Genomic DNA, 20219 nt, shown 5'->3' on the forward strand with positions numbered 1-20219 from the left:
CTGACAGACATACTAACACAGACAAACACATACACTGGCAGACATACTGACACACACAGACACGTGCACTGACAGACATACTAACCCACAGACACATACACTGACAGACATACTAACCCACAGACATACTGACACACACACACACACACACAGACATACTGACACAAACGTGCACTTTTAAACCCAGTTTCCTACCTTGAAGGGTAGTTTCCTCACTGCTGCTGGGTGTTGGGGTTTCTCTCTCTCGGCCCAACTCCCCTCCTCTTTTCCTTTGTGGGAGCAAGTGACTCGCGTCCGTCACTTCCTCCCAGAATGCCGAAAAGCAAGGGGCCCCTGATTACATATGCCCACTGGGTAGTGCATGGGCCATCCGGTGGGCCTCCTTAGAGTACAGGCGCTTGATGGAGGGCAGTGGGGCCCATGGGGCAGCTGCTCTGGGGCCCACGGGGCAGCTGCTCTGGGGCCCACGGGGCAGCTGCTCTGGGGCCCCCAGGAGTAATTAGGCCTGGGGCACCTGCCCCGTTTGCCCCGCATTAAAGACGACCCTGATAATAACAATGGTTTTATTTCTAAAAATGTATCATTTGTGAGTGTGTAAGATGTGTGTCTGTCTATCTGTCAGTATGTGTCTGTGTGTGTTCAGGTGAATGGTTCCCCTTGGATCACATGGGAAAGGTGTTTTTACTCACTTTTTTCCCATGCTGTGCGGGGCTCGCATGGGATTTCAACCAAAACAATACTTTTCCATAAGAAAGCATTTAGAGGTTACTGCACATGCGCAGCAAAACGCCATGCTGAACCAATCAACATCTCTTCATAGAGATGCTCTGAGTCAATGCATCACTATGGAGAACATGCATTACGTGGAGAAACAGAATGTAGGTGCTGCACACTGTGCAGCACTGGACTCAGAAGCATCTCTAATGGCCATCACTAGAGGTGTTACAAAGCAGCAATGTAAAAACTGCCTTTTCTCTGAAAGTGCAGTGTTTACAGGCTACAGACACCAGAACCACTACATTAAACTGTATTTTATATTTGTATTTTTGTCACTGAAAATAATGCTTTGTAATTCTCTTTTTTAACTGGTTCCTAACTTTTTTAACTGGCTCCTAGATTCCAAGCAAATTTGCCAAATGCTGTCCTAGTGCACTTGCACTATGCTGCGGGGATAGGTCCCAAATCACAACAGTGGAACAGGACGCTAAATTAGGAACTGTACCACCAAAAGCATAACAATAAGATGCCTACAACTTGGACATTTTTCATAGATAATGCAAAGCTGAAACTATCACAGCAGGCTTTAGGTGCTGGGAGAGTAACTACCATATTCCCACTGTTAATTATTCTTTAAATTGCTGCTCGGTGTCCAGCATTAGATAAAAACCTTTTAAAGGAACATTATAGCGTTAGGATTACAAACATGTATTCCGAATGCTGTAGTTTTAATCTACCTATTCTGGTGTCGTTGTTCCCCACCCACATCGTTATGTGAGGTAAGATTTATTTACCTTCCAGGCTTAACTGCATCAGTCTCCATGACACCGCTCGGCCTCGTTGACCGAGATCGTTAATGTTGATGATCTCAGGCAATTCAATGTTTCCCTATAGGTAAACATTGGGAGGCTATAGTGCATGCACGGCAAAACGTTGCACTGCGCCAATCAAATGGTCTCTATGCGAGCGTCTTAAATAGCCGAGTTTAAAGTAACTCCGTGAAGTGGTCTGGGTACAGTGTTTCTGTCTCCTTAAACCTGCAAAGTAATCCATTGCATTTATTAAGAAACTGCAATATTTACATTGCAGGGTTAAATCCTCCATTAGTAACAATCATACTGGCAGTTAAACTCAGCCGCATGACGCGGAAGCTTTATAGAAGAGCATTGACTCAATGCTATGCTATAGGGAATATTGAATACGCATGCGACACTCACCGCGCATGTGCATTACATCCCTAATATTCCTCTATAGCATTAGATTAACCCCTTAAGGACACATGACATGTGTGACATGTCTTGCTTCCCTTTTATTACAGAAGTTTGGACCTTAAGGGGTTAAACCATTGCAGAGGAGGCCATGCCTCCTCCACTACCTCGCCTGGAGAGGAGATGTGAGCAGCCACCAGCGAGCATTGGCTCCCTTATGAAAGCAAGTAAAACGTTTTTTTTTGTTTTTTACTCTTTCAATGCCAAACGAGGGGGACCTAATACTATCACGGACAGGGATACAATTATAGTGTTCCATTACTATTTGTAATTGTCCTATTTATAGTTAAATCCCCTCTCATAATATTGTAAAGCGCTACGGAATCTGTTGGCGCTATATAAATGGCAATAATAATAATAATAATAATAATAACTTGTCTATTGGGGCGGAAGCCCGTCCAGTGACTGACAGCAAAGAGTTAACCCAATTTTATAAATACACCGGGCAATGGAAGTAGTTCAGTGAAGTGACCTTTTATAGCATCATGCCTGTTTTGTCCCTCTTTTGTGGGTTTAATGAAGCTCCGTGACATTTTTTTTTTTTAAGTGATGCACAACGATGTATTTTGTTTTTTTGTGGAATATTTCACTTTGTATCTGGCCAAGCAGTTGGTTGGCCTGACCCAATATGGCTGCCGCCAATTAAAGTGTCATTTACTCAAGAATATCATTTAAAAGTCATTTAAAAACATATATATATTATAGTTATTAAAGTAATGTTATCTCTCTCCCCCCCCCCCCCCCCCCTTGTGAATAAACACAGATTTACAAAAAATAAAAAAAGGAAAGAAAGAAAGTAATGGACATTTAAGACACCTGTCCTTTGAGTGTTTTCCCTGTGGGTGCTTTATTATAAAACAGACTCTACTTACAGCTTCCTCTAGAGAGAGTGGCAGTATACTGAGACTGGCTGGGAGTTTCTCACAGAGATAAACCAAATGTTGGGTTGTAGTTCTCTCTTCTACCTGTGATGGCAACAATGATCCCCCAGGGACCTTCTATCCAAGAGTCCAACTCGCTGGTCACACTAACCAACCGCCTTAGGGTTCCTGTAGGATGACGTCAGTTGAAGAGGCATTGGAAGCCATATTGAATAAGGGCAAACTTGGTGACAGGTTCAACATGCAGTGGGTAAATAGAGCAACGCAGCTGGGTGACTTATTAGAAGCCCACGCTGGGCTGTTCTGGGATACTTGGATAGTCTCATATAAGATACTGTGGTGTGACTTATAAAGGGAGGTATAATGGGGGCTATTTGGGCAGTGTGTGGGCAAGGGGTGGTTGTTTATAGTGTATTTTATTTATTTTCTTCCGGGTAACAGACTACTTCCGCCCACACCCATTATGGCCGCCCAGGGCTTACTTCCTGCTTTAGGCATGGATGCTGGATAGAGGCGTCACAGGGCTGCAGCTTGATGAAAGGGAACCTGGAGAAGCCCTGGAGAGACACATCAGAGCTCCACTGATATAGGTAAGGAGGGCCAGAGACAGCCAGACAAGGGGAGGGAGACTGGAGAGGGGCATTAGATTGTTCCTTGGGAAAGAGAAAGAAGTAACACAGAGAAGAGCGGCCCCAGCTTGAGAGAGAGAGAGAGACCCCCCCTATATTGTGACCGGGGGAGAAAGAATCTTGAAACACAGGGGAAAGGAACTCCAAGCCGATGGTTGAGGGAAAGAGAATGAAGGAGTACACGAAAGAGAACCCTAGACAGTGACTATGGGGAGAGAGAGCGAGCTTACATTGTGGGAGAAGGGGAGAGACACCCTATACTGTAACTATAGGAAACACCCTATACTGTAACTATAGGAGACACCCTATACTGTAACTATAGGAGAGAGAGAGAGAGACCCTATGCTGTAACTATAGGAGAGAGAGACCCCCTATACTATAACTATAGGAGAGAGACACCCTATACCAGGCATAGGCAACCTTTGGCACTACAGATGTTTTGGACTACACCTCCCATGATGCTTTACCAGCATTATGGGTGTTAGAGCATTATGGGGGATGTAGTCCACAACATATGGAGTGCCGAAGGTTGCCTATACCTGCCCTATACTGTAACTATAGGGGAGAGAGACACACCCTATCCAGGGATAGGCAACCTTCGTCACTCCAGATGTTGTGGACTACATCCTCCATAATACTCTTACACCCATAATCCTGGCAAAGCATCATGGGAGGTGTAGTCCAAAACATTTGGAGTGCCAAAGGTTGCCTATGCCTGCTACTGTAACTATAGGAGAGAGAGAGACCCTAGACCAGAGGTGCCCAAAAGTTAGATTCCCAGATGTTTTAAAACTACAGATTCCATTGTGCGTTGTCATGCAAAGCACCATGGGAGTTGTAGTTCTACAACATCCGGGGATTTACCTTTTGGGCACCCCTGCCCTGCCCTGTGACTGTTGGAGAGAGAAGAATGAGAGAGAAACCCTAGAAAGCAGGGGAGAGTGACCCCTATTGTTATTAAGACAATGGGGAAATAAAGCAACAGTGAAGAGACAATACACAGTAGGTGATGGAGGGAATGCAGAATATTGCTGGAACACAGAATAGGAGGTGGGTTAATAAGGAGACAGTGGAGGAAAACCTGAGACTTCTACCAATCCTATGGCTGAAATCAAAGGAACACTGCATAATTGGCTGGGGGTAAAGGAACAAAAGACGGGGGATAAATGGATAAGGAGTAAAGGAACACATAAGAATGGCTTCAAGTTTGTTTGCAAAGAAAATGTCTCCTTATTGATGGTTGTTGTTGGCAGTGCCCAGTGTTCTTTCAATCATTGGTTGTTCTTTTTGTAAATATAAATAGGTGATTTCACAGGACAGGTTGGTACTGTAGCCATTTGTTAGCCCTTTAAGTACTAAGTACAGGCCATGCTTAGTTTTGTTGTTTTTTTCTTGAAGGGATGTTTGTTTCTGTATTTAGAAGTTGGTATTGGTGTTTTAACATATAGTGCTTGAAATGAATATCAGCGACATATTGCACTGGCTCAGACAGCAGAGAATCTGTTACTGCGATTTGGCCTAGGACAGTAGAGTTCCGTATAGACTTTCCTTGTTCCTATCTTATAAAATCTAGATAAGTGTTTGGTTTATTTTTCCATCACATGACTTAACTAATCACAAGACAGTTGCTGTTTGAGTTGATCCGTGTGGTTAGCTGTAGATTGCTGTGGTCGTGGTGTTATACATATGTCCCCATAGCTCATGTGATCTTCTGGAAGTCACTGCTTGCCTATTCTTTCCCACACGTGACAAGACATTATTTGTGTGTATGTGTGAGACCTTTCTAAGCATTTGAAACCAGTAACCTTTTTTTTTCTTCACGCTGCACTTGCACAGGGACAGAGCATGGAGAATGATGAATTTCCGCCAGAGGATGGGCTGGATCGGTGTTGGCCTCTACCTGTTTGTGAGCGCTGCTGTGTTTTACTATGTCTTCGAAATGAATGACACTTACAATAGACTTGCCTTGGAGCATGTTCAGGTCCAGCCAGAAGAGACTGTAAACAGGATGTCTTGGACTCAGTCCCTGAAAGCACGCCTGCTTTCTTTACCTTTCTGGCTGTGGGCCACCCTTTTCCTAATCCCCTACCTTCAGGTCTTCCTGTTTCTATACTCCTGCACAAGGGCTGACCCAAAGACCGTTGGATATTGCATCATTCCCATATGTGTGACTGTGATCTGCAACCGACACCAGTCCCTGGTCAAAGCCTCAAATCAGATCAGCAGATTGCAATTGATAGATACCTAACAGCACATAACTGCTTGTTGTACACCAACACATTTTTTTTTCCCCCTTAGCTCTTTTGCTGCTGGAGTCTAATGCAACGCATAGCTGTCTGTCATCACCATATTTTGTCAGTGAAGACCGCAGCGTGTCCGATCCCATCTCTCCTGTTATCCCAGGAATTCTGATCTCCCTACGGCGCTTTGGGAACTCTACGGTTAAACTCCGTTTGCTATGTATATCTGCAAGCCTTAACTGATTAATTACATATTAACTAAAACTTTTCAAAACCAGAATAATTGAGAGGGGCTCGGTAATAACTGATTTGGTTTCTTATATAATAAATTCAATCTGCCACTGGCTTTTTTTGAAGGGCTAGTTCAATATTAATCACTCCTAAGCAGTTTGCAGAAAGAAAATCCCAAAATTTTGGATTAAAGCAACCTTTTTTTCATATTTACAATTCTCTACCCCCCCTGGTGTAAGAGCCCCTGGACATTAAAGGGTTACATATGGATTAAGCAAGACTTAATTTAGACAATCTGTTTTATATCTCCGTAACACCCTGCAGCTGTCATCTTCATTGTATTTTGGCAATATTTTAATATCTAAAAAATTGTTCTCAAAGTGACTAACTTAATCCTCTTGCTTACTGGAGAAATTGCCACAAAAGAATATTTCATCCCAGCAGTTAGTGGGTTATGGACGGTTGAAAATCTACCAAAAATAATCAGTTTTTGTCCTACTTGTGGCCACTGTAACAAGCGTTTTAGTATAATTTATGTAGTGGTTGACAGGGGGGCGAGATTGTATATCTTACTGCACTGAATATGGTAAAATAATTGTGTCTCTAGAAAAAAAAAAACTAATTATGGGAAAACATGTTTTTGCACTTTTAAACGTATTGTAATGTTACAGTAAATAAGTGCCAGATTTTCAAACGTTTTATTCAAATTGAATCATGCGTCTGGTCTTTGTATGTGTCCCATGTTCTGACTCACTAGTCACATCCTGTTTAGTTCTAGGTCTCACAGACTACTGCCAGTAAATGGAATATGGTGTTTGAATGATGGACTTTGTGTGTTGGTTTTCCACAATTCTTGGGTACCTATAGAATTAATCACTGTAACTAACCACAGCAGCTTGGCAAGTAATAAAAGTAACCAGTGGGAACAACTTGTTTGTGTCCTTTAGAACTTTCTTACCCATGGCATTGTCTGAGTGTAGCTAAAGGAGCAGAGGTTTAAGGGGGCCAGACCTCCCCTCCCCCTCTCTTTTAAGGGGGTGGGGATTACAAATTAATTTAAAATCTAGCCCAAATATCCAAATTGGGGAAAGGAAAAATATTAAAAAAAAAAAAATTGTTTCCACCACAATTGTACTTACCAATCCACAGTTTAGTCAATAACCATATCAGTATAGACATATTCACTAAGTGAGGATAAGTACTAGGATCAAATAATTGCAATCTGTGCTGAACAAATAAAAAAAAGTTATACATCAGGAAGTACAATCAGCATCCTAATAGAGCGGTAAAAAAAAGGAAATTACACTAACTGAAGTTTAAATATTACTTTGGGCTATACCTAGTGAATCAGTCATTTGAACTCAGACTGGTTAATAGTAACCTTGTGTAATATACAAGGGAACCACTTTTGTTTTTTACAGGAATTTGGTAACTGGAATATCCGCTCATTCTGAGTCAGTATTTACATATTACTCCAGAGAAGTAATGGCTTTATTAGTAAACACCTGCCATGTCACACTCGGAGTAAGGAGGAGAAAATATTTTTAGATCTGTTTACCCAACACTCTCAGCCAATAAGCTGGCCCTGTAGAAGCTTCCTACTCCTGGAGAGACGGCAAAGGCTGCCAAGTGGACCACCAGTAAGTTATCAAACCGTATAAATGTAACTAGCTACTTTGGGATGATTTTAGGAACATTCTGCCACCATAACTACTACAGCAGGCTGTTGTTGTTATGGTGCTTGAAGTGTTTCTTTTTGATGAGCACAGATGACCTCACCCACTTAAAAACAGTTTTCTAGGTAAAGCATATATGGCAATCACTTTGCTACCAAATAATGGTAACCTTTTACCTGCAGAACTACTACATCCACCATCTTGCTATGCAAACCAAAAGGCATCAAGTAAGAGACAGGTCAGAAATCGTTTTTTTTTTTTTAGGTTTATTTACTAAAGGGAGGGCTGTCTGGAATTTAAAGCAAATTTACACTTTGAGGCCAAAATAGCTGAATTGGAAACATTCTCCAAGTTCATGTATAGCTCCAGTTCAGCAAATTTTAAAATTCACATTGAATTCCAGGCAACTCTCCTTTTACTAAATAACTCTGTCTGGCTAACACAAACTACTCACACGGACATGGTTTTTCACTAGAGTGAGAATTCAAAGTGAATTTAAATTTTTTTTTTTGGGGGGGGGGGGGGGGGGGGAGAGAATAATCAAACTATAAAAATAATCAAACTCTGCTATATTTTCAGTATCAACTACTTTGGCCTTTAAACTTGAAATACACTGACTTAATTTAGTGAATGACCCTGTGAGTTCAAAAGACAGATTAGTCGAGCTAAAGCAATAATTGTTTCATGTAATTGATCGTTCTCATTCCTTGGGTCAAAGGACAACTGTTTCACTGTTAATTACTTTATTTACAAATCTGACTAATATGTCATTTTGCTATTAAATAGATGAACATTTACAGATATCGTCGTATCATCTGGTTTTTCTAATAATGCAGATAGCATATCAAAATCCAATTTTAGCCTTTTTATTGATTTTACTCTGTTTAATCTACTAGTAGTCATATCTAGTCCTTGATAAGTACACACACTTTCTTGGAAAGAGAGTTTAGTAGAACAAGCCTTACCTGTTCTACCAGATTTGGCGTTTGCAATGTCAATACATTATTCTTTGACAATGAATGAGAAGTACGTAAGCTTGACTACAGAATGTCAAATAGTTTGGAATATTACAATTTATTAATGGAATAAATGGGTGATGTTCAGGTTTACATGCAGGTTATGGGGAAGAGAAGGTGTAAATCATGACACTTATTGCTGATAAAGAAAATGTCACTAATTATCACTAATGTACGTGCTGATTTAAAGCAACACTCCAAACATCATAAGCACAACAGTGTTGTAGTTGTTATGGTATAGGGATCAACCGATTATCGGTCTGGCCGATATTCAGTATTTTCAGCAATATCGATATTGGCCGATACCGATTATTGCTGAAAATTCTGAATATCGGCCAGACCGATAAAAGGTCGATCTCTAAATGACTGGCATGTATATTTTGTGCATTTACCATAACAAAAAAAAAAATATATAAACATGTTCAGTTAACATTTTCAAAACAGTAAATGTACACAATATCAGTACATTATCAGCTGCCTGAAAGTTCAGATTATCGGTATCTGATCAAAAAAAAAAAAAAAATCAATATCGGTTGATCAGAAATGCTGTGGCACTCTTCCTTACTCTTGTAAGTCAAATTATTTTACGCTTTGTCTTTTTATCAGGGGGTCGCCCCCCATCTCCACTGAACCCCCCACTGTAAGTAGTTTGTCTTCTTATCTAAAACAATGCCGGGCTGTGCTCATTTGCATGTCAAGCTTGGAACTCTGGGATCAATTTGGAATCATGATTTGTTAGGTTTCTGTGCCCAATGAGGACTTCTTAAAGTCCAACTGGAGATATGCAGGTGATGCATATCAGTAATATTTCTAATTGAATTTTTTGTTTGTTTAGGTTTTCTCTTCCCACAATCTTTTTGGTGCATAATCAAGCCACAGAAAGTCATGCAGCATGATCCACACCCTCAACTGCAAAACCAAATTTTCTAAAAAATAAAATTACATACTACCGTTGAGCAGCTTCATTCATGAAAACACACCAATGAGGCTACCTGTGCAAAACAAGCTTAGAGCTGAAAAGTGAGAGTAAACCCTTTCAATGGAGCCTTTGGCTTTCTACTCCTATACTGGAGCTGATTTACATAAATCAAGAGTCCCCTAGGTACCAGCATTCCAGTCCACAACTGTCAAGATGGTTAATGCACAAGTGACACTATTCCATCAGAAATATCATTTCTATCCAAATCACTGTGTCCACAGATACGCTGCCAACAAACGGTTAGCTCCTCTGGTAAACACTGCCGTACTGCGCAGGCAGGGTCAATCAAATAGGCTATGAAAGGAAATAGGTGGGTGTACACACGTACTACCCTAAAGCAGGATCACAGCAGCCAATACCGCACTGAAGAGAGGAATAATTATTAAATGATTATGCAATTTCTAACTTATCTTTCCCAATGGGAAGTGTAACAAGGTTAAAATGGGCCTGTCACCGTCTTGGGTCTCACCATAATTTGCAAAGATGCTTGACAGTGACATCAATGCTGGGGTTCCAGTGGCAGCAGGCCTAGGTGGGTTCTACTTACCTGGACCCATCCCTCACGGGCGCTGCCATTCTCTTCTTTCTCCTCTTGGCGCTTCAGCTGCCATGACCTGACGTCACTGGTGTCTCGCGCATTAACTTATCTGAAATCCGGTGCCGGGCGTTGGTCCCAGCTTTTTGCGCCCCTCACGATGTAATGGTAGCCGTGCAAGGTTCAATCAAAGGCTTCTCATAAATGTATTTAAAGAAAAAAAAACATGAACAAAGGGAGATGGGTATCCAGGCTTCCCCTTGCAGGAAGCTCACTACATTGCCAGAGTGCACTCATGGTGGACATAATTATTGCCAAAGTGAGCCCACAGCACACAATTAGCAAGATCTCATTATGTGTAGTGTTTCAAGCTGAAACACTGCACACACTGTTTCTTACCACCATGACCACTAAAAGCAGAAGTGGTCATGGTGGTTGGGGTTACCCTTTAAGTATAATTATAATGTATTATTTACCGCTTATCGTTTGCGCACAGTGATGCTATGACACAGAGCACATTCGCTTCTGACTACATCCTGCATTTTCTACTGACTAGCACTGTCTGGGAGCAGTTCCCCAAGAAGGGCATAGCCATAGTTCACCCATCTCACAGTCATGCTGGCTTAGCCGACAGTGGTTCTGAATCAGTAGAGAGTGAGAGAAGGGACTACACCTTTAAGGAGACACTGAGCACCAAAACCATTTCATCTTATCACTCTTAATAGTGGTTTTAGCATGTAGACAGTGTCACTTTTTTGGACAATGTAATAGTCTGAAACCATGCTTCTTGTGGCTGTAAGAGTGATATAACAAAACTCAAGGTCCAGTTATCAATGTTCCCCCCCCCCCCCACTAGTTAATAGATGGAGATGGGGGGCGGGGAGGAGTTCACCACAGTGCTCACTGTTAAGTAGATATGCCCCTACTCGCAGCATAGCGAGTAGGGGCATTCGGGAGATTTTAATCTCCCTTATGCTAATATAGGGGTCATATTGACCCCCATAGAGTGAGGGAGGACATGTGGGGGGCTAGAAAGTGGTGGGGAGCAAAGTGTGAAATTTCTATCCATTCATTAGTCTTTCTGACAAATTAATAAATAGGCGAATTTCTGATATCGCGGGAGCGCGCATTAGGTGGCAAAATGATACCCAATGTCAGTTATGCGTGCGAACGTCAGAGCATGAATGGGTATGAGAGCAGGGAAGTTACGTACATTTCCGGCTCTCAGAATCGGCCGGCTCAAAGCCTTCATAAAGAAAATGATTTGAAAAATAAGAGACGGCTGAAAATATTTAAGGCACTCAACTTAAATGAGATTAAGGTGTGACAGTGCCTACAGTGTTCATTTAATATAACAAGTGGCCATCTCAACGAAGCAATTGGGTCTGATAATTGCACTATATAGTGATATAGAGACCACTTACAGAGGGACTACAGGCACCCAACACCATTTCATCTCACTGAACTTGTCTGGTGCAATGCCCCGATCCACTTAACCCTGCAAAGTAAAACATTGCAGATTCAAAATCACTAATGTGTGCACAGGATGAGAAGATCTAGCTAATACCAAGGGGCTTCTTTGCTAAAAAGAGTTAAGTGAAAGAGAAAACGGTATTAAACCCATTCAAGAGAGGTAGTGGGGAGGGGAGCCTAAAAAGGTAGGGTCAGGGCACACTATAGGATTACAGATACAGGTTTTAATTCCTAATGCCATAATTTTCCTTTAATAAAACCTTGTGTACCCTATGATGCACACATTGTTCCTTCAAGATGTTCCCATATTCCACGCTGAGCATATATCCATACGCACTGCTAAACAAATTTTACAGTGGTTCCATGAACATTGAGCCTTCCCAATTACCAGGTGTCAACAAAACAGACCTTGTAGGAGACCTGAAATGCAAATTGTCACCCCTCATCCCTTCAAGAACTTGAAGACACTTCTTCTCGAAGAACGATGCAGTATTGGACTACAAAAAAGTTGAGGACTTACATGGCATTATTTGAAGAGTTGCTGAAACGGTTCTGATTCTCAGGTCCTTGATATTAAGATATTGAGAGACATTGTTAAGATTCTGTCCACCACCTGGGTATAAAATCCAATTACTAATCCTGAGATTTATTTGTATAAAAAGGATGTTTAGTTTATTTTCCTATCACAATAGCATACAGAATTTCATGGTTGCCGAGTCTTTGTCCGTTTTGCTGGTGGACCATTAGGTGAGGTTTTATTCTCTATTTCATCATCATCATCATCATCATCATCATCATCATCATCATCTACTAAATAAAAATAAAAATGGATTTTGAGAACAAATAGGAATAATTCCACTGGCTTAAGAGCTCAAATATTTAAACTCTTCAGAAACCTTATGAACACTATTTATAGTGTATACAATTTAAATTCCTTTTGAACAGGGATCTCAACCCACCTCCAATGTGGCTGAACTATAACTCCCATGATTCTCTACTGCATTTAAATAATCCTGGGAGTTGAAGGCTGTCAATGACTACGGGGGAAACAGAGTTTGCGCTCCCTGTTTACAGAGCGTATTGAAACTATTTCTGCTGAAAGGCCATCAAGAAAAATAGACTTTTACTCATCCTCAACATTTTAACATTTCTAAATATGATGTGCTTATTCAATTTCCCATCTACAATCCTTCTTAACCCCTTAAGGACCAAACTTCTGGAATAAAAGGGAATCATGACGTGTCAGACACGTCATGTGTCCTTAAGGGGTTAAAAATCTTCACATCAAGCTTTCCCATCTAGAAAATAATGTTCTGGGTCCAATTTTATATCCTCTGCTGTCTCCAACCCGGTGGGATGGCCTTTTTACAATATACACTTTCTGGTTCCTAAGCCAGAGACCAGCTCACATCCTTATGTAGCCATGCCTGTGCTCCTAGGCTTCAGCATAGTTCTGAGGCTGTGTCCAGCTCCGGTAGTAATGCAATGTACTGATGTTACATGAGCAGTGCTGATCACTAGGAGCAGATGTACAGCTCTAAGACAAAGGAAGGGACAAGTGAGAAATAAATTAAAAGTGTAAAATGTTAAATGGAAAAAGTAAAAAAAAAATATAAGAAGTGGGTAAAGAAATGACCAGATGAGAAAAAGACTACCAACTAACTATGACTTCCTACCAACTAAGTCAGGGGCACTCCAGATGTTGTAGACTACATCTCCCATAATGCTCTTAAAGCCAAGATGTTGGCAAAGCATAAGGAGAGATGTAGTCCACAACATTATTGCCAAAGGTTGCCTATTCCTGTCCCAGGTATTACCCCTGCCCAACTCAAATGGGTAGCCAACTTTCGACACTCCAGATGTTGCGGACTACATATCCCCTGATGCATTATGACTGTAAGAGAAATATGGGTGATGTAGTCCACAACAACTGGAGTGCCGAAGGTTGCCAACCCCTGCCCATCTCACACTGACCTCTTACCCTCCACCTCCCCCAATCTCACAGAGTACTCATACTCCAGTATTACCCAGCCCAGTATCCGGCGGGTTTACTGTCCCAGCCCAGTATCCGGCGGGTTTACTGTCCCAGCCCAGTATACGGCGGGTTTACTGTCCCAGCCCAGTATACGGCGGGTTTACTGTCCCAGCCCAGTATACGGCGGGTTTACTGTCCCAGCCCAGTATACGGCGGGTTTACTGTCCCAGCCCAGTATACGGCGGGTTTACTGTCCCAGCCCAGTATACGGCGGGTTTACTGTCCCAGCCCAGTATACGGCGGGTTTACTGTCCCAGCCCAGTATACGGCGGGTTTACTGTCCCAGCCCAGTATACGGCGGGTTTACTGTCCCAGCCCAGTATACGGCGGGTTTACTGTCCCAGCCCAGTATACGGCGGGTTTACTGTCCCAGCCCAGTATACGGCGGGTTTACTGTCCCAGCCCAGTATACGGCGGGTTTACTGTCCCAGCCCAGTATACGGCGGGTTTACTGTCCCAGCCCAGTATACGGCGGGTTTACTGTCCCAGCCCAGTATACGGCGGGTTTACTGTCCCAGCCCAGTATACGGCGGGTTTACTGTCCCAGCCCAGTATACGGCGGGTTTACTGTCCCAGCCCAGTATACGGCGGGTTTACTGTCCCAGCCCAGTATACGGCGGGTTTACTGTCCCAGCCCAGTATACGGCGGGTTTACTGTCCCAGCCCAGTATACGGCGGGTTTACTGTCCCAGCCCAGTATACGGCGGGCTTACTGTCCCAGCCCAGTATAAGGCGGGTTTACTGTCCCAGCCCAGTATAAGGCGGGTTTACTGTCCCAGCCCAGTATAAGGCGGGTTTACTGTCCCAGCCCAGTATAAAGCGGGTTTACTGTCCCAGCCCAGTATACGGCGGGTTTACTGTCCCAGCCCAGTATACGGCGGGTTTACTGTCCCAGCCCAGTATACGGCGGGTTTACTGTCCCAGCCCAGTATACGGCGGGTTTACTGTCCCAGCCCAGTATACGGCGGGTTTACTGTCCCAGCCCAGTATAAGGCGGGTTTACTGTCCCAGCCCAGTATAAGGCGGGTTTACTGTCCCAGCCCAGTATAAGGCGGGTTTACTGTCCCAGCCCAGTATAAGGCGGGTTTACTGTCCCAGCCCAGTATAAGGCGGGTTTACTGTCCCAGCCCAGTATAAGGCGGGTTTACTGTCCCAGCCCAGTATAAGGCGGGTTTACTGTCCCAGCCCAGTATAAGGCGGGTTTACTGTCCCAGCCCAGTATAAGGCGGGTTTACTGTCCCAGCCCAGTATAAAGCGGGTTTACTGTCCCAGCCCAGTATAAAGCGGGTTTACTGTCCCAGCCCAGTATAAAGCGGGTTTACTGTCCCAGCCCAGTATACAGCGGGTTTACTGTCCCAGCCCAGTATACAGCGGGTTTACTGTCCCAGCCCAGTATACAGCGGGTTTACTGTCCCAGCCCAGTATAAAGCGGGTTTACTGTCCCAGCCCAGTATAAAGCGGGTTTACTGTCCCAGACCAGCATAAAGCGGGTTTACTGTCCCAGCTCAGTATAAAGCGGGTTTACTGTCCCAGCCCAGTATAAAGCGGGTTTACTGTCCCAGCCGAGCATAAAGCGGGTTTACTGTCCCAGCCCAGCATAAAGCGGGTTTACTGTCCCAGACCAGCATAAAGCGGGTTTACTGTCCCAGCTCAGCATAAAGCGGGTTTACTGTCCCAGACCAGCATAAAGCGGGTTTACTGTCCCAGCCCAGTATAAAGCGGGTTTACTGTCCCAGCTCAGTATAAAGCGGGTTTACTGTCCCTGTATTTGCCGTGTCTGACCTGCAGACTCCTGCTCGCAGTTGGCCGATGTTTTGTCTCCCTTCTCCAGCAGGACCAGCTCTGACAGCTCGGCAGACACGGCCTCCTTCAGCTGCTCCAGGCCCCTCACTAACCCGGGCAGGCTTCGCTCACAGCTAACCCGGAATGGGCGCCTGGTGTCATCTCGAGCAGTCAGCTCAGCGAACAGCTCCATGCTGCAGCACCTCTGGGCTGGTGTACGTCATAAATCCGCGCCACCATGGGCACTAATGATCGGACGCCATATTGGAGCCGGGCAAACTATTATTCTATATAGCATGATACTCTTACAGCTTCACCTGTATTAGACTATGTCTGGCTGTGTTTCAACATTAAACCCAGTTATATGTAAACTCCCCAACAATAAACCTTATAGTAATGTGCACAGTATAAGATTATAACCCAGAGCTCCACATCAATAAACCTTATAGTAATGTACACAGTATAAGATTATAACCCAGAGCTCCACATCAATAAACCTTATAGTAATGTACACAGTATAAGATTATAACCCAGAGCTCCACAACAATAAACCTTATAGCAATGTACACAGTATATCACTGTAACCCAGAGCTCCACAACAATAAACCTTATAGTAATGTACACAGTATAATATTATAACCCAGAGCTCCACAACAATAAACCTCATAGTGATACCGGAGAAACTGACGGAAGCCAAGCACAGAGAGATGGACACAGGTTTCTTCAGGAAGGAAGAGATTCTTTATTGGATCACCGATCGGGACTCAGAGGGACTAGCGTCACCAAAATACAGCAAAGTCTGAGTACTGAATACATAGAGTACATTCCTTATATAGCACTGTAGCTCCTCCCACAATTAACTACACCCACACATACCCTTAACCTATTTAATGAATAGAGTCTAAACTCATCCATCCGGTCTAACCACGTGGCTCATCTGATACAAAGGAGAGGGACGCGTAATTCCAGTTCTTACATTCCTGCACCTGGTCAGTACAGTGATGACAGTATCTTAGCTACGTGTTATTAACTAACTGATACTACAAACACATATACATACATATGCCTTGTGGCAATCTTAGCCTGCTAAACTTGTATTTTACTGGAATTACATCACATTCCCCCCTTTGATGCCTCTGATATTTCACAATTACTTGAGGCATCACTTAACCTTGGTTTGCATATACCTCAGGTTACCATGAACCAGACCAGACTTATCTTATGATGTGAATCTTTTAACACTCATCTTCCTGCATTGGTTCTCCTTGATCTAGAGCCTTATACTTATATATCGCCATTATCTGTGCAGCAGCCTTCCTCTCTGCTATACTTCCTATCAGGCTTTGCACAGACCTAACTACTAAGGGTATAAGACACGGTAGGAGTAGACACAACAGTAAAATCAGTAGGACTCCACCTACCACTGCCTTAAGCCCTCCAAACCACTCATACCAGCTACCAAACCAACTACTTGGATTGTACCCTTTCCATACCTGAGTAGGCACATGCGCTAGTTTAACCATATGGCTAGTAAGCTCAGCTATTGCTTGCCCTTCGTCATCTATTTGAAGACAGCAATTGCTCAGGTTAAACTTCCCACATACACCTCCCTCTACTGCCAAAAGGTAATCCAAGGCTAATCTATTTTGGTAGACTGCTGTCCTCATCCTGGTGTTATGCTTCGCTAGAAGATTGAGCGCTTGTGAGGTCTCATTAGTAATAATCTCAACCACCGCCTGTAATCTTATAATACGGTTGAGCATATAAATAGGGGTTCTATAACCAAAGGTACCATCTTCTGCCCACGTGGCTGGCCCATAATAATCTATGATACGCTGGGGAGGCCATTCATTATCTTCCCAGGTGCCTATCTCTAAGGGTCCCCTTTTCTTCCTATGATTCACATCATACACTTTAACACCTAAAGTCTCACCTGTTTCAATCGGTAACAAGAAGAAGGATGGTTTGAGCATACCCAACACACATGCCCCTTCCCAGTCCTGTGGCAACTCCGAATAGGCTTTCTTACCACAGATCCAGTACAAATTTGCTGGGGCTCTCCAGGTAGATGTGATGGATAAATCAAACCACACATCCTTTAAATTGGCATATCTAGCAAACGGGTTAGATGGTTCTGAGACATTTGAAGCCGACCACCAAGTTGTATTCTTTGTATCATCATCATAAGCTTTTTGCCCTAGACAAGTTAATTCTCCTACAGAAGTATTATACATTATTCCTTTCCTTGCTATGCAAACATAACCTATGATGGAGGTCTTTAATCTCCACTCAGATTTACCTCTAACACTCATATGATAATCGGCTTGTGTAGATATTAATTGGTCAACTGCCTCAGAACCGGACATTACCTCCTTTGCTTCCCAAGGCCATTGGTCTCCCATGTTAGTACCTCCACACACATAGCAGTTGGTAACATTAAGACTACCGGCAATACTTTCAGCTAAATCGATGAACAGGTTTTTAGCATTATGGGGGATCTTATTATCTATACTCATCTCTTCGTAAAAGGAATGGTATACTTGATGAGTCTGGGAGGATACCGTATCAGTCTCTATTCCTATAAACAATAATGTCCCAGGATCTAAACCCGTCCCGTATATCTGAAACCCAAATAAATTTCCATACTTATCTAGGAACTTGTCGGGGTTATTAATAAGTATATGGACTGGGTTGCATTCCATAGACTTACAATAAGGGCTAGTCGGCAACTTAGTCACTATCATGTCTTTGTCTACTGTCTGTCCCCAAGTCGCCCACCCCACACAAGACCAATATGGACAAAAGTTATAGTCTTTATTTGGGCATCTAGGACTCACATATTTATTTTTACTACTGGGACAAATATATTTATCATTAGACCCATACGTCCTCTCCCATCTAAGATCCCCACATACATTCCACGGCTTTCTACCACTCGATATCGCTTTACACGCATCAAATAGCAGAACACCCGAAGAATGTACGGATTCTAACACCGTCTTATTAATTAGGGTCCCCTGAGGATCTCCATTCCTGAGAGTCAACCAAATTGTACGAGGTTGATACTCCGGACTGAAGCACTTAGGTTCTCCTACTCCTAAATGGCACACACTATAATCTATATTTAAGTATCTACATCTCGATACATCTCCTTTACACTCGTATTGTGAATGCCAAATTAGGGTTTGGGAAATATGGTTACCTGTTCTCGTAGTCTTAATGCATACCTCACAGCTAGGAGTGTCGGTACCTCTACCTTCCTGAATATAAAAACACATGTAAATAAACACAATCAAAAGCACATCTTTCGCCGTCATCCTCAGTCTTCGTCCGTGCGATGGAACCTCAGCTTCCAGGATGTGAGGGCTGCAGGGAATGGAGTTCTGCTCGTCTTCACAGGTGTCCCTTCGAGACTTTCCTGGCTTATACACTATGTGATGGTAAGCGGACAGGCTTTATTATGGCCTTCTCACTCACACCTGTAACAATAAAATTTGTAATCCACAATAATTCCTCGTTACTCCGACTGAGTAGTGCGTTTTAACCGGATCTTGCAGGGATTCTCTGGATCTACTGTAACTTGCCAAGAATCGACTGCTGCTGGTTTAACCCTGGAGTGATGTATCCACGGAGTCACTTCTGCTACTTTTATTGCTGTAGGGGTAGACAAAAGAACAACATAAGGACCTCTCCACTTGGGCCCTAACGGTACATTATTCCACTCTTTAATCCACACTTGATCTCCTGGATGATAACTATGAACAGGGGGATAAATATTCACAGGTAATCTATCTTGTACCCATTTCTGTACCTCCTCCATAGTCTTACCCAACTCTACAACCTGCTGCCGGGTAATTCCTTCTCCCAACTGACTCAAGTCCCCCCTTAAGTTACCAAGTACGGGAGGTGGTCGCCCATACATGATTTCAAAAGGAGAGAGGCCCATCCTTCTGGTAGGGGTACTGCGGATTCGCAATAAAGCTATGGGTAAGAGAACGTTCCACTTAAGTTGGGTTTCCTGACACATTTTAGCCAACTGGTTCTTTATAGTTCTATTCATTCTCTCTACCTTACCAGAACTCTGGGGTCTATATGCAGTATGAAGCCTCCACTTTATACCAAGCATATGAGTCAGTTGTTGTAGGCACTGATGAACAAAAGCTGGACCATTGTCCGATCCTATAGAACAGGGTAGTCCATATCGGGGTATTATTTCTCGTAGCAGGAATCTTACAACTTCTCCTGCTTTCTCTGTACGAGTAGGACATGCTTCTACCCAGCCTGAATAGGTGCACACAATTACCAACAGGTAACGATGTCCACCCGATTTAGGCATTACTGTAAAGTCTATTTGTAGATCGGACATGGGGAGTCCCCCCATAAACTGGACTCCTGGTGGCTTTACTGGTCCTTGTCTTGCATTATTCTTAGCACACGTTACACATCTGCGTACAATGGCCTGAGTCAAGTTGGACAATCTTGGTATGTAGAAATGTTTTCTAAGAGATTCTTCAGTACTGTCTCTCCCAGAATGTGTCCCGTTGTGATAATTTTGGACAATTTCTACCGCTAGTGATGCTGGTATGACTATTCTTCCATCTTCTAGCTGATACCACTTGTTCTCCAAATACTTTCCCGGTTCAGTCTTTAACCACTCCTCTTCTTGAGCTGTATAAACTGGAGTCCATTGGGACAGTGGAGTTGGTATAAGAGCAGCTATATGCCCCACATACTCCTGTCTTCCTGATTCAGCAGCA

General features: G+C 43.1%; 2 protein-coding genes across 3 annotated transcripts; one reads left to right on the forward strand and one right to left on the reverse strand.

The window, feature by feature from the left end:
- Positions 1–3315: 3315 nt before the first annotated feature.
- LYSET (lysosomal enzyme trafficking factor) lies at positions 3316–6895 on the forward strand. Its single transcript, XM_063440185.1, has 2 exons — positions 3316–3456; positions 5332–6895. Exon 2 carries the CDS (start codon positions 5348–5350, stop codon positions 5741–5743), a length of 396 nt encoding a protein of 131 aa, XP_063296255.1. The 5' UTR covers positions 3316–3456; positions 5332–5347; the 3' UTR covers positions 5744–6895.
- Positions 6896–12265: 5370 nt separating this feature from the next.
- Positions 12266–15686, reverse strand: GON7 (GON7 subunit of KEOPS complex). 2 transcript variants are annotated; one of them, XM_063440468.1, is made up of 2 exons: positions 15463–15686; positions 12266–12452 (listed from the first exon to the last, which is right to left on the reverse strand). In XM_063440468.1, exons 1-2 carry the CDS (start codon positions 15653–15655, stop codon positions 12349–12351), a joined length of 297 nt encoding a protein of 98 aa, XP_063296538.1. In that variant the 5' UTR covers positions 15656–15686; the 3' UTR covers positions 12266–12348. The 2 variants fall into 2 exon arrangements, with proteins under 2 accessions (XP_063296538.1, XP_063296537.1); XM_063440467.1 differs by having other exon boundaries at positions 12266–12455.
- Between the last annotated feature and the right edge of the window lie 4533 nt (positions 15687–20219).

The sequence above is a fragment of the Pelobates fuscus genome, chromosome 13, assembly GCF_036172605.1.
Source record: "Pelobates fuscus isolate aPelFus1 chromosome 13, aPelFus1.pri, whole genome shotgun sequence".
Taxonomy (NCBI): domain Eukaryota; kingdom Metazoa; phylum Chordata; class Amphibia; order Anura; family Pelobatidae; genus Pelobates; species Pelobates fuscus.

What these genes read in the sequence shown, in the direction of transcription:
- GON7 (XM_063440467.1), bottom strand. Translation starts at nt 15,655, where the DNA reads ATGGAGCTGTTCGCTGAGCTGACTGCTCGAGATGACACCAGGCGCCCA. An exon ending in CTGCGAGCAGGAGTCTGCAG is followed by an intron (nt 12,456 to 15,462) that starts GTCAGACACGGC and finishes ATTTTTATTTAG; the next exon opens with TAGATGATGATGATGATGAT.
- LYSET (XM_063440185.1), top strand. Translation starts at nt 5,348, where the DNA reads ATGATGAATTTCCGCCAGAGGATGGGCTGGATCGGTGTTGGCCTCTAC.